This window comes from Clarias gariepinus, chromosome 13 (assembly GCF_024256425.1).
Source record: "Clarias gariepinus isolate MV-2021 ecotype Netherlands chromosome 13, CGAR_prim_01v2, whole genome shotgun sequence".
Taxonomy (NCBI): Eukaryota; Metazoa; Chordata; class Actinopteri; order Siluriformes; family Clariidae; genus Clarias; species Clarias gariepinus.
This window is the reverse complement of record NC_071112.1, coordinates 15,894,849-15,909,244: the sequence shown is the minus strand read 5'-3', so window position 1 is coordinate 15,909,244 and position 14,396 is coordinate 15,894,849. Positions and strand designations below refer to the sequence as shown.

Below are 14,396 nucleotides of genomic sequence, written 5' to 3'. Positions count from 1 at the left end.
TCACCTCAGGGATGACAAACTGCCCTGCGATCAGCAGCGCCCCCAACAGGTTGTCTCTCCCATCATTCCTCATTTCATAGATCGGTACCTACCAGACACAGCAAGGTCACAGAGACAATATTCATGAAAATGATGTACTTTACTATACAATTACATGTTACCGTGAACAACATAGTAGCTATAAAAACACTTATGTCATGGAATTCCATGACAAATAGTCTTCTAAGCAGCGGGAACAGTAAGTAGTGGTGTGGTGTGACTAGCCCTGTACCTGAGAGCCGGTAAGGATGACAGGTTTGCCCAGGTGCTCACACATAAAGGACAGCGCTGAGGCAGTGTACGCCATAGTGTCAGTACCATGCAGAATGACAAAGCCATCATATTTCTCATAGTTTTTCTGAAAATAATATGGACAGAAAAAAAACATAATTTCAACAACTTTTAATAAAAAAAGGAAAATAAGTGGTACCTTCTGTAAAACTGGTTTATTAATCACTTGTTTATTTTAAAGCATATTATTTAAAAACTACTATTCATGGTTCAGCTTTTACATTGATACAAACAAAAACAGGAGGTTTTCAAGATTGTGAGCTCAAACTCATGCTTAGACATTCAAAGCACACTGCAGATTTGGGATTTCAAAAATCATTCTCTTCTTAATAGTACTCACCATAACCATGACACTGAAAATCCTCTATTTTTCAAGACATTATTTCCTATGGGAAAATGCATTTTGCAATATGAAATTTCACCTTAAGAACTCGCCTCCGGAATAGATTAAATTTGTATGCCGAGGTACCATGGTTGCTGATGGTAGCGCACACCTTCGTACATTTCACTCACAATACTGCCTAAAAACATAGCCATTAATAAATAATGGTACAAAAACATCTTTTGAGAGCAAATGTCCCAAAATCCAAGAACATTTTGACGACAAACAATGTCTTTTCCAGCATGATGAAGCACCTTGCAGTAAGGCAAAATGATAATTAAATGGCCCTGGGAAGAAAACAGAGAAAATTTAGGTCCATAGCCAGAAAACTTCCCAGATGTTATGGTCAATCCACAAGAGGCAGGTAAACAAAGTCAGGATGTGGACCAGACGTTGATGGACAGAATGCCAGGGTGAATTTCAGAAGTCTTAAAAAAGAAGAGCCAACACTAGAAATATATTATCTAGAAATATTAACAATTTGACATTTATAAAATGCTTGTAATTATTCTTCAATACAGTGCCTCGGCATAAGATTGCTCTGCTTTGCGAATTTTTTGCCTTAAGAACTAAAAATTTAACTCCAAGCGAAGGGAGTTTACCTCCTTTTTTTTTTTTTGCTTTTATTTTTTTGCATTTTATGCAAGGTTTAGTAAAGACATAAACCTAAAAATGTTATCAAGGAGCACAGCAAGGAAAACAGAGCCAATTTCAGTTTCGTTTTTAAAACCGCCAGTGCCAAGAGGAATCATAAATAAAGGTTAAGTGAGGCTTAATGTAAAATTATTTTATATTTTATTTCATTTACATGTCTTTTCTGAATGCTTGAATTATTTCTATATGCAAAAAAAATTTTAAGTGTTAGGTAATTGTGGTTCTACTGTGTACAACTTTCACACACACACGCACGTGCGCGCACAAACACACACACACATACACACAAATGCAATTAATGCTCTGTTGGCAAACTTCTATAATAAGGAACCTCTCTAATGACACTTGCTTTTGCCTCCTTTTAAGGATTTCACAGAAATGTGACATTGCATTGATGTTAAACAGATTCATCTCCTGCACTGCTACAGCCTTTTCAACCTTTTTCTTTCTGGAGGCCATTGTTGCAAAAGAGTTACTAAAAAACAGTCACTACATTTGGACACAAAATAAAAAAATCCTTTACGAGTGCACTCACACACGTGATCACAATATTATAATAAACAGTACATGCACGCACGAATGTTGACTATACGAATGATGCACATGCATGGGAGACGATTACCCATAATCCTGCAGCATGAGAGCGAGAAGAACCATTGGCTCAGTTGTGATCACATGACATTTGGCAGACAAAGCACATGCGTATATTAAGACATCGCTCGTTTATCAAGTTAAGATTTATTTAAAAATTTTGCTCGTCTGGAAAAACGCTCACATACCAGCTTTTTCGTAATCACGCAGTCTATATACACATAAACAAACTGTTTCCAACTTGCCAGTGCGCTGGAAAGCAGCGCTGCCAGATTAGCCCTTAGTATCTGCTCTGGAGAAGCTTCCATTGAGTTCTTGTCTGAAATGCAACCGATAAGAGAGACTCCCAGGCACTGACATCCACCAACATTCAGGATAAATGCACTCTAATAGATACTTAGGCTGCTGTCTCGTTGTTTAGAGGGCAGAGAGACCCAGAGTGTTTTCTCGTGAGACGTTCATGCAGTGTGTGTGTGTGTGTGTGTGTGGGGTGAACCATTTCCACACATGTTAGGTGTTTCTATTAGAATTATAAGAATTACCACAAGTCAGACAATCGGGTTTGGATTTTTTGGAAAAAATATTCCAACATGCGCCGGCAACATTGGAGATGAAAGAATACGTACAGTATTGACAATCTCCAGAGAAGTCAAAATATGGATGTAATCAAAAAATTTAACGGGTTAATGCAGTCCTAAACTAAAAACTTTTTCTAGGCAACAAAGAGGTACTGATATAACCATCATGGTTACTTCTTTACTTGATGTTTGAAAGTAAAGGATTTCATATAATCAGACCATGTTCCTGTTTCTTTGTTTCTCTATATGAAATGCTCGTAACTATGCATAGCACTTGGGCCACTGTTTTTTGTTTTTTTTGTAAATTTGCTTTAAAAATAAAATGTACCTAAAAGTGATTGAATACTGCTACTTTAGATCGATTATGTAACTTTGCAACAAACATAATTACCTCAATGTCTTTTCCAATAGTGGCCCAGTCATCAGTTGTCATATTGCAGGAGTCCAGCAGCGGAGAATATTCTATAACAGTATACACAATTCTTTTGTTCTGTTTGGACAGACTGTATTGGGGGGAAAAAACACAAAAATGAGACCATACTGAGGTTGCAAAAACATGTTCACTTAAAAACACAGAGAATAACAGGCTCGGCAGAGCGGCACACTTTAACCGGAACAAATTATTTATGTGAGCAAAGACTAAGAAGCTCAGTTAGGCCAATGGGGCAATTAAAAGGGCTCAATTTACCAAAACACTTTAGGATTCTCTTCCTTGTTACAATGAAGTAGCTTTTTTAGGAGGACCACAAGAGCTGTCCCAAGTATTTTTTTCCTCTACATGTATAAGGGAAAAAAGACTAAAAGGCTTGAGTGCACATTCTGAATGTGAAGGCAAAATAAAATTGATTTCAGAGGCCTTCTGCTTAATCAGCAGGGCACCTCAAAATGCTTCAAAGGACTTATTTGGGTGTGTGTAAAGTAGCAGAGATAAGAAAACATTCACGTGTAGATAGGCTGGCATTTGTTGAGGTAGCTGAGGGGTACTCATGCTACTCCTCATAATGGGGTGTATTCATCTTAGCATGTCCCCCATGTCCTAATTAAAAGGGGGTATCACCCTAAACCCCACATTTATATTAATGTAGCCCGTAAATGATGTTAGATTGATCGAGGCATGTTCGAGTGCACAGATGAGCTGTCAGAGGAGTGTGGCTGTCTACAGCTCGATGAAAAGAATCTTCTTAATCTCCTTTTCATAAAGTACCCCTCACCCCAAATGACACCCCATCTAGTAACACAGACAAGGAGAGGGGCGCAACCCAATTCTTGTTCAGCAGCTCAATGGAACAGCAGGGGAGGGAGGTAACACACACACACGCCGAGCATATACACTCCACTTCTCCCTGCCTTCCTTCCTTTTCCAACCACTCTCAGATAAGCCAAGGCTCAGTTAGTGCTTTAATTAGCTTCCACTCACAAGAGCAGCCCCAAATGTATGTTGTTGACATTCCTAAAGGATGGATGCTGCAGGAAAAAAGTGTGTATTAAAACTGCCAATTATTCATTTAGCTAACAATGTTGGCAAGGGTCCTGTGGGGAGGGGTGAAATTAACATTTTTTTCAAGCTGAGCCCGAGGCAGGAAATCTGCAGAAGATGAAACGAGTGATGAAAAAAAAAGACAACAAACAGAACACTGAGATATAGACTTTTCCTTGAGCATTGCTCACCATTAATAAACTGCATTTATTATCTTGTTCTACGTCATACAGTATGTACCGTGCATGCATAATTATTCAGAATAGTACCATACTGTTTAAAGTTAATGCTGTTCTATTAACTTTACATGACACACTGCCTCAGAATACATGTAATCATGGGATAGAAGCACACGCTAGTAATTAGAGTTGAATTCCACAAAGGCAATTTCAGTGAAATACACACTCAGTCTAAAAAGTACTAAGCAGTACTTGTATGCATGTTTGCAGAGGTGATACAGAGCAAAAATCCCCAGTGCTGAATTAACACCCAGAGCGTTGGTGTTCAACACTGGGGGTGTGTATATGCGTACCTTTTTTTATTTTCTTATTTTTCCCTGATTTTTTCCCTAATTTAGTCGTGTCCAATTCCTCCCCGTCACTAGGGGGCTCCCACATTAAGGCTACTACTACCACTCAGTCGGGAGGGCCGAAGACTATCACGTATTTCCTCCGAACCTTGTGACGCCAGCTAACCACATCATTCCGAACTGCTCGCTCACGCACCGTTGGGGGCGGCATAACACACTCAGCGGACAGCGTTATCCGCTCCTTCAGCTTGCGTGAGCTCACAGATGCACCTGACTGGCTGTAGAGCCGTGATTAATGTGGGAGCAAGTACCTCTCATCCCTCCACTCTGAGAGAGCCGGCCAATCAGCTCTTTCTAGACCTTCGCCTGCGAGAGGTTACAGCATTACCTGGGAATCGAACTGCGTATCTTGAAATGCGTATCTTAGGCACGTTTAATAGGTACTTTCACATGAAAACGTAGATAATACGGGGGTGAGTCAAAAATGTGTAGAATTTATTTAAATTAACTTTTTATTATTTTTCTACATAATCTCTGTGCGGTTCAATACACTGTCAATTTTTCAACAAGCTTTTATATCACCTCATTAATAAATTTTTTTAGGCTGAGCTGCGAGCCACACAAATACACTGCTGTCTTCACTTCTTTATCAGAAGTGAATCTTCCCCCTCATAGGGCTGCTTTCAGGGAACCAAACAGGTGAGGGTCCAATGAAGCAGGATCAGGACTATAGGGAGGATGCTTTAACACCTCAAAATGAAGTCGACAGCGTGAGGACGTGCATTGTCACGATGCCCTTGGATAGCAGTCCTCTAAGTTTAATAACCATAATCACAAGAGAGGCATCCATTTTTGCTCGTACCACAATTAAAAATTGATGGTACTGATGGACTGAGTTCACACCTGCACAGCAGACAGTAGCCGTGAAGGCATCATTTTTGACTTACCCTCATAGTACACATTTGCAAAAAGATTTAAGGCCCATTAAAGTAATTACCTTTTAAGGTAAAACTACAGTATTGTGCAAAAGTATTGAGCCACACTTCATTTCTTCATATTTTGAGCCAGACTTTCTTGTACTTTTTAATGTAGTTTTGAGGAATAAGTCTCCAGGCTTCCTGAAGGACTTTTTTGGCTCTCATTTTGGCAAGATTTTAACTTTAATTTTCAGTCCAGTCCCTGTATCCATTCAGTTTCAGACGAATGTTTTTTGCTTGTTGAGCCACACAGTGACCTATGAGGAACCAGTGAGAAACAGGTGCAGATGATGACAAATGATCAGGTCAATGATTAGTATACTGGTGATGCTGAATGCTGAGTGGTTGGAACAGACGAGAGGGGAAATGAGGCTGCTACTGAGATAGATACATAAAAAATGGTAACATTAAAACCGACTTTTTAAATTTAACCCTACATAATTTAATATGAATGATAGCTGGCTCAAGACTTTTGCACAGTACTGTCAACACACTTTTCAGGGTAAAAGAGAGATAATAAAGATACCACCTGTGTTAGCCTGAGGGTAACACCCTGGTGACAAGACATGTTACAGTTTAGTATTATTTTTGTCCGGAGAATATAGTTATAAGACCGTTTTTAACAGTGACTTGATATTTTATTATCTGATATAAAACCCATAACATAACATCCACTTAATTTAATTACACACTTCAAAATAGTTAAGTGGGAAGAGGGGAGTTGATATTCATGTCAAACGACCTTGTAGCTTTAGTGACTCTATGTGTGTGCGTGATTGTGTGTGTACATGCCAACCTATATATGGATAAATCTCCACATCTCTGTATGCATAAAGATTAGGTATTTGGGTGCCAATCACTGTTCAACCCTGGAAGAAGATTCAAAGCTTTGGGGAGTATCTGGCCCCCATGTGGTCTCCTGATATTCGACCCTGCACCAATCAGCCCAGCAAGACTCCATGCAAACTCATCGAGAGATCAAACATGCTTCGGAAACAGCTCAAACTGCAGCTCTGTGCTATCCGCCAGTGCAGGCTATCTCTGGGAGACCCCCCGATGCTAAAGCACACGGTGTGATTTTCTGCAGTTGACTTGAGCTACAGCTGTTCACAAATCAGCCTGATGTCACTGAGGTGTGAGATTTGGGTTACAGTCCTCTTGGTGTAACAGCTGAAAATGAGGATCACTAAGGGCATACTGAGACAGATTATGTAGTCTCCTCTCTGCCATTTTGGTTCTCCATCACATGCTGCCATTACAAATTACTTTTGTGATGAGATCCATATCAACATTTTAAAATCACTACTGAATGAGCTGTTACTCATGATTAATGAACTAAAGTGTAATCAAACACTATTGTGTAAGCGCACCAAGATGTGTACTATCGCCTGGTTTCAGGACAAATAACATATGCAGAAACTACTTTAAAAAAAATTCTAAAACTGTAAACTACTAAAATTGAAAGTAGACCTCTAGTCATATTGATAAACAACAGGTATAAGATTAACTGTTTTTGCTAATCACCAAATCTTTTACATATGCTTTACATAACCATTCCAGCAAGCGGTCCGTATGCCATTTCTGCTGAGACAGACACTAAGCAAACCAAGCTAACATATATACGCACATACACACACAATGCAAATCCACAAGGGCAAACATCATGCTACCAGTACTACAGGACCGTTGAGAAAGTCCATCAGCATGATGAGTTGGCATCCTGTCAAAACAACACATGCAGGTTTAGACTGAGGCACTGATGAAAGCTCTGAGTAGTACAGTAAACTGAAATAAGTGTGCTAATGTAAGTACATAGCGCCCTCTATTGGCTGTGAAAGACAATAACACTTAACCCTCAAGCAGATCTGCAGATCAGTCTGTGGAATTTTTTGTGAGCCTCCAACATAAATATTACAGCCTAAGAAAAGATACAGAAAAGACTCCAGCCTACAGAAATGCTTCACACTAACAATGTGTTACACATTACATAGATATTACACAGGGAATATAAAACGCCTGCAAACCCATGTTAAAATCGTTGGTGTTTGTGACAAAACAAAATTTAAAAGGGGCGCAATCATGTCTAATCTTTTTCCTCCTTTAATATGATATAGCAACCAATGAAATTCAATGTAACAGAAATGCATTAGGTAAAAAAGAAAAAGAATAATATAGTAGCCTGGTTATATAGGTGCACACCCCTTAAGCAAGGAGGGCCAGTGTCCAACATAGTTTGAAACTGACCAACACCTAAACACACCCACTAAACCTGGTAATTAACAGATTAGTTTTATTAGCCAGGTCCATAATTCTTGGTGCAAACAAAGTTTTTTAGCAATTGACCTTTTTACACCACCACATTACATGTGAAATAAAAAACACTCAAAATGTGAGAAAAGTCAAGACTTTCAGCTTTAACTCCAGGAGTTTGATAAAAAGGTGGCATTAACCATTCAGGAACTACAGCATTTTTATACACACATTATTTATCGGGGGTTCATATGTAATGGAAAAAATAGCTGAAAAAAAAAACTCAGAGAGACAGCAAAAACATTGAGTTTGTCCCATACAACAGTTTGGATCATTCTTAAAAATAAGTAATTAACTGAAGCTTAGCAACAGTTCAATGGAAGACAAGTAAATTGGATGAAAACATCTAGCTAAGTCAGTAACCCTTTTGAGGAAGTAGATGTGTCATTGCCAAAGTCTGCAGTCAAGAGACAGCTTTATGAAGCAAATATTAAACCACTAGTAACACTTAAGAACAGAAAAGGCAGATTAGACCTTGCCAGAAAACTAATGGACTGATGAAATTAAAATGAACTCCTCCCAAAACGAAGGAAAAGAAAAAAGTATGTATATAGAAAGGATCCAATGCATCATCTGACAAACATAGAGGAGGCAATGTTATGGCATAAGCATGTATGGCTGCCAATGGAACCAGGTTACTGGTGAACATTTATGACCTGACTGCTGGTATAAGTAGCAGGATGAATTCTAAGGTGTATAGGGCTGTACCCCCTATTTTGCTCAGATTCAGCAAAACTGATAGGTTGCCGCTTCATATTGCAGATGGATAATGACCCAAAACATGCAGTAAAAGGTACTCAAGAGTTTTCCAAGACCAAGAAATGGACAAAAAAGTCCCCTTTTCTCCCCTCAGGACTGAGGGTAAAAAGATGCACAAGCAGCAACAGTAAAGACCAGGCAAAGTTATATGTGAGAGAGTAAACTCACAAAATTTGGTGTGTATGTGTATAAAAATTCCTTGATGGTTAATGCGACACTTTTGTCAATCCGCTTGAATTAAAAATTAACGTCTTAACTTCACTCTCATCCTGCATGTTTCATTTCAAACCCAGAAAACTTTTCTATATTCCAATATACCAGTTTGTGGATCTGGTGAGATTTCTCTGAGTGCAGTAATCATCTGTACTTGCCAGATATTTCTGAAGTTCCTTTGAAGATGCCATAATTTAATTACTTTTAAACATCACTTTGAATTTGATTAATTCTGCATACAGTCATATGCCCCATTATAATAGGGCATGTTCATTTACAAAGATTTTTTTTCCTAAAACATTTTCATTTGTTTTTCACTTATATGCTTAATTGGATGCTTTATCCTCAAACATAATGTATTATTACATGATATATCGATCAGCCATAACATTAACAACACATAACGTTAACAACGCATAACGTTAATACATTAACATTGATTACCAATTATATACCAGTAAACTAGTGACAGGATCATGAGCATCCAATGCTCAGTAATGCCGGTGGGGACCAAAGCCTAACCTGGAGGAAAAGCTAATGCAGCACAACTTGCCAAAAAAAGTCAATGCTGCTGACGGTTTAAAGTCACCAGACCACCCAATGCACCATAACCAATCTAGCACAAAGACCAGCATAGGGCCCAAACCCAATGACCTGGCCTCTAAACTCCCTAAATCCCAATGCGTTTGAGCAACAATGGGATGTGCTGCACATATAGTTCCAATTCACAGAGGCCTCAACCCGCAGCCCACTGCACTTCTGCCTCTAGTGTCCCAGTGCCAGACACCACAGCACACACCCAAAGGGTCTTGTAGAGTCACCCCTGAGGGGCCAGAACTGCCCAGATAATTACACAGTGCTGGGCTTAAGTTTTTGTGTCGTAATGTTATAGCTGATCTGTGTATTTTTACAGGGGTAATGTCTTTCAGCAAACTGTCTGGTTAATTGATAATTGATTTACTAAGTTAAACAGTAACATTTACGTCACTGCTGTGCCAATGAAACAAAATATGCACTAAGAGGTCTATGCATGCTTTTTATGAATGGCTCATAATAATTAGTGTATATCATTTTAATATAATAATAAAATAAATGATCATATAAAAATAAAAATAGTATATAAAAATATAAATAGTTTTAAATTTTACAAGTTTACTATTACAGTGGAACCTCGGATTACGAGTAACGTGGTTTACGAGTGTTTTGCAAGACGAGCAACAATTTTTAATAATTTTTTACTTGAAAAACGAGTATTGTCTTAGTTAACGAGCATGCGCTTCTTGTTTTAACAACGAGCGTTACGTCATCACAAGTGAGCCAACGGTTTTTCTCTCTCTTGCAGCAGAATTGTAGGTAATCGACTCTACTGCTGGGTGAATACACACACGCGCTGTGTGTGTGTGTGCGTGAGATGTGCGTGTGCGCGCGCACACACATTAACGGAGAGACCGTTTTTAAAACCGTTTAAAAATTAGCAAGGAACATCGCTAGTCACACTCGCGTGAGTGCATACTAACGGGATTACTACTGTAAAGTAAAACAACAACAACAACAAAAATTAAACAGCTCCTCACCTTTGAAAACAGTCGCGACAGAGAAGAGTTTGTGTGTTTATTTGGCAACCTGAGAGGAGGGGAGCTGTAAAGCCGAGACCTATCGTCTCCCCCCCGCTGGGTCTTAGTGCCTGCAGTGTTTTTGAGTGTGTGTGTTTGTGTCTGTGTAAGGCAGAGAGTTTGTGTGTTTGTTTGGCAACCTGAGAGAAGGGGGCCGTAAACTCGAGCGAGCCCCCCTTCAGCCCCCCTCCTCTCAGGTTGCCAAATAAACACACAAACTTCTCTCTGTCGCGATTGTTTTCAAAGGTGAGGAGCTGTTTAATTTGTTTTGGTTTTTTTGTTGTTGTTTTGCAACATCAGCAGTGATCCTGTTAGTATGCGCTCACGTGAGTGTGACTAGGAATGTTCCTTGCTAATTTTTAAATGGTTTTAAAAACGGTCTATCCGTTAATGTGTGTGTGTGTGTGTGTGTGTGCGCACGCGCACATTTTACACACATACACTCTGCATGCACAAACGAAAACCCTTATCTGTCGGGGTTTAATTTTACATTTTTTTAAGGTCAAGTGCAGGTTAATTTGTTTTATTTTTACTTTATATTTTGTATTAATTATATTTATGTATTTATTTTTTTGGGCTGTAGAACGAATAATTTAAGTTTCCATTATTTCCTATGGGAAAATTAAATTTGGTTTAAGAGTGTTTTGGAATACGAGCCCACTTCCGGAACGAATTAAGCTCGTAATCCGAGGTTCCACTGTATATCCAGTTTCCTGAGTGTGTCCCTAGGCTGAATATATTATTTGTTTGTTAAGCTACACATGTGAAGATAATGAAAGTTAGAAATTTTAAAACTGCTGCATGGGTATATTTTAAGAAATGTGTAAAAACCATGTGTAGTGTAATACAGTGGAACCTTGGATTACGAGCACAATTCGTTCCAGAAGTGGACTCGTATTTCAAAACACTCGTAAATCAAAGCGAATTTTCCCATTAAAAAAATAATGGAAACTCAAATTGTTTGTTCCACAGCCCCAAAAAATAAATACAGAAAAATTATAAATACAAAACATAAAGCAAAAATAAAACAAATTAACCTGCACTTTACCTTTAAAAAAAGTAAAAATAAATCCCAACAGATAAGTGTTTCCGTTCATGCGCGCAGGCGCTGTGTGTGTGTTTTATTACACACACATTAATGGAAAGACCGTTTTATTGGAAAAATTAACAAGGGACATTGCTAACAACTCTCGCGTGAGCGTGTTTGAACGGAATCACTGCTATATAGTAAAAAAAAAAATTTAAACTGCACTTTACCTTAGAAAAGAATTGCGACAAAGCAGTATTTCTGTGTAGAGCAGAAAGTGTGTGTGTGCGTTTGTGTGTGTGTGTATGTGTATCAAGGTGCGAGAAGGAGGGGAGAGGAGGTGTGTAGAGGCGAGAGGAGGAGGGTGTGTGTGAAGGGGCACGGTGTCACATAAAGGCACACACACATAAAGGCATGCTGAGGGAGAGAAAGAAAGGGGATCTATAATCTGTCTAATGAGACTTTCTTTTGCTTTACATGCGCACACACGTATTATAATGAACACAAAATAAAATATGTTTTACATGCACACACGTGGTCACAGTGTTATAGTAAACACACGTGCACGGGTGTTGATTATAGCAGTGAGAGACGCGCACTAAGACCCAGCAGGGGAGACGATTACCCACAATTCCGCAGCGCAAGAGAGAGAAAAACCATTGGCTCAGTTGTGATCAAGTGATGCTCGGCGGCAAAACAAGAAGTGCATGCATGATACATGATATTCGGTACTCGTAAACCAAGACTTATTCGTTTTTCAAGTCAAAATTTATTAAAAATCTTTACTCGCCTTGCGAAATACTCGCAAACCGAGTTACTCGCAATCCGAGGTTCCACACTAAATGTAAAAGATACAATGGCTGACAACAACTTATCACAGATAAATAACTGCAAAGGTGGTACATTAAAAAAATAACAATAATAATAATAGTCATTGCCATACATCTATGAAAACAAATGCCAAACTTTGTGCAAGCAAGAAGTTGCAGGAGAATATATTATATAGATATATCAGACCAGCAAAAAAAGAATACATAGAAAGAAGCAAGGTGTATATTTAGCTTGTCATTAAGTACTCTGTCTCAAAACACACAGACTGTTCTGTTGATTTTAATAGTTTGATAGTAAACACCAATGCCCACAAATTATAATCATTATTCTGTGAGAAAGATGATAGTTCTAATGAAATAACAGGTTTTTTGTATAATTATAACTTTGCATGTAGGCATGTCACTCAGCCTAACAATAACTGCAGTTGATGTTTTATTATTAATCTTGCATCTTTTGTGTTTTTTATTACACTATTACACCATTCCAGCAATATGTTTAGTCATCTAGATTTTGAAACAACTTTATTCTTAGTAAACCGGCTTTTCCACTAGGTATATCTGAACTGACATATCGTAAATGTCAAACGTAGAAAAAGAATGTGATCAGATCACACAATTACAATTTTATGATTATATGTATAATAATGGTTGCATTATTGCAGATATTTAAAAAAAACTTATTAAATTATTGTTGATATAAAACCATCAAGACAACGGGACAAACAGTTAGTTTAAAGACTTACTCTTTGTGTAGGTATGAGCAAGCATGTATATGTGCGTGCATGTGTCAATACTTACGGCAGCACCAGTGTGTTCTCAGGAGTGTCGTAGTACTCATACAGTCTGGTTTGCTGTGCATATTGTTCATCATGCAGTATGGGAAGTTTGCGCAGAGCTTTCACCAGGGCGTTGGGTTCAGGACAAAGCACTGTCACAGAGATGACAACAAGACCAATATTTCCATCACTTGCATCATATTACACTGACTGTGAATCAGTATACACTAATCATAATACACTGACTGGGAATCAGTATACACTAATCATAATACACTGACTGGGAATCAGTATACACTAATCATAATACACTGACTGTGAATCAGTATACACTAAGCATAATACACTGACTGTGAATGTTTTGTAAATGCACAATTTTACAAAACGTGTCTGATGTGTAACAAACTGTTAATAAACATGTAAATTTCTTCACACTAACATTATTTACAGCGTAGAACATCTTCATCATTATGGTTCTGTTGTTTTTAGCATGAATTTTTCGTCAACCCCAAATTAGCATTGATTATTTATTGGCTATGTGAATTCAGTGTTAACTTAAAAATGCATAGATTCTTGCTTGCTCATTGGCATTTGATGCAATGTATGCAAATAGTCCCAAAATAATTCCTTTAAACATGCCATTCCAAGTAAAACACACCCAGGAAAAATACTTGAAAGCAAAAGCAGTGGCGTGTGACTGGTGTGCATGAAGTGTTCATTTACATCTGGGAGAGAATGTAATCTGAGAGAACCCTGAACAAGCCATAGAGAGTCTAAATATACAACAGGATGTGAAAAGCCTGGCACAAGACATCCTGAGACTCAAATACAAGACTTTTGGTAATGAATTAATGAATGAATGACGAAAAGATATTTAAACTGACATTTAATAATGATGTTTATTTTTGCAGCTTACATGCTGCCAAGGCTGCTTCAAGATGTAAACAGAAGATGATGCAGGGGTTAAATTTACTGACGTCTATCTATTGACCTGGGAGTTCATTTTAAATTTGACTATAAGCCAGGCAGCTGAAAAAAGGGGGATGTGGCACAGCGGGATATGTTGATTGGTAGATATTTACATATACGACTGCACTCCATGCTTTGGTTACGCAATTCAGTGCTGGGTGTAAAACAACCCTGCTCGTATTTGAAGAACTGAAAAACGACTTTTTCTTAACTGATCACTTATTCATGGTGATCAGGCAATTCACAGAGTGATGGAGTCATTTCCTGTAGCGCGTGTATGCGTGCGCGTGTATGCGTGCCATAGTGTGCAGTGTAAATGGAAAGCAAAATGTGAAACAACTTCCAATCACCTATCCTACCGGTACATTTGTCCCATTGGCC

At 38.4% G+C, this 14,396-nt stretch overlaps 1 protein-coding gene across 13 annotated transcripts in view; it reads right to left on the bottom strand.

Annotated features, from left to right (window-relative positions):
- The window catches only part of aspg (asparaginase homolog (S. cerevisiae)), a 29,025-nt gene that overhangs the window by 14,162 nt on the left and 467 nt on the right, over positions 1 to 14,396 (bottom strand). For 10 of the 13 annotated variants that reach the window (XR_008361858.1, XR_008361859.1, XR_008361861.1 and 7 more), the window contains exons 2-6: positions 13,069 to 13,198; positions 7,203 to 7,238; positions 2,927 to 3,038; positions 272 to 397; positions 5 to 88 (exon numbers count right to left, since the gene is read on the bottom strand). Coding sequence is in view for 9 of the 13 variants with exons in the window: in XM_053509837.1 (XP_053365812.1) it covers positions 5 to 88; positions 272 to 397; positions 2,927 to 3,038; positions 7,203 to 7,238; positions 13,069 to 13,198 (488 nt within the window). In the remaining 4 variants the exon portion in view is untranslated. The remainder of the gene's footprint in view (positions 1 to 4; positions 89 to 271; positions 398 to 2,926; positions 3,039 to 7,202; positions 7,239 to 13,068; positions 13,199 to 14,396) is intronic. The other 3 variants (XR_008361860.1, XM_053509845.1, XM_053509844.1) reach the window with 1 other exon arrangement.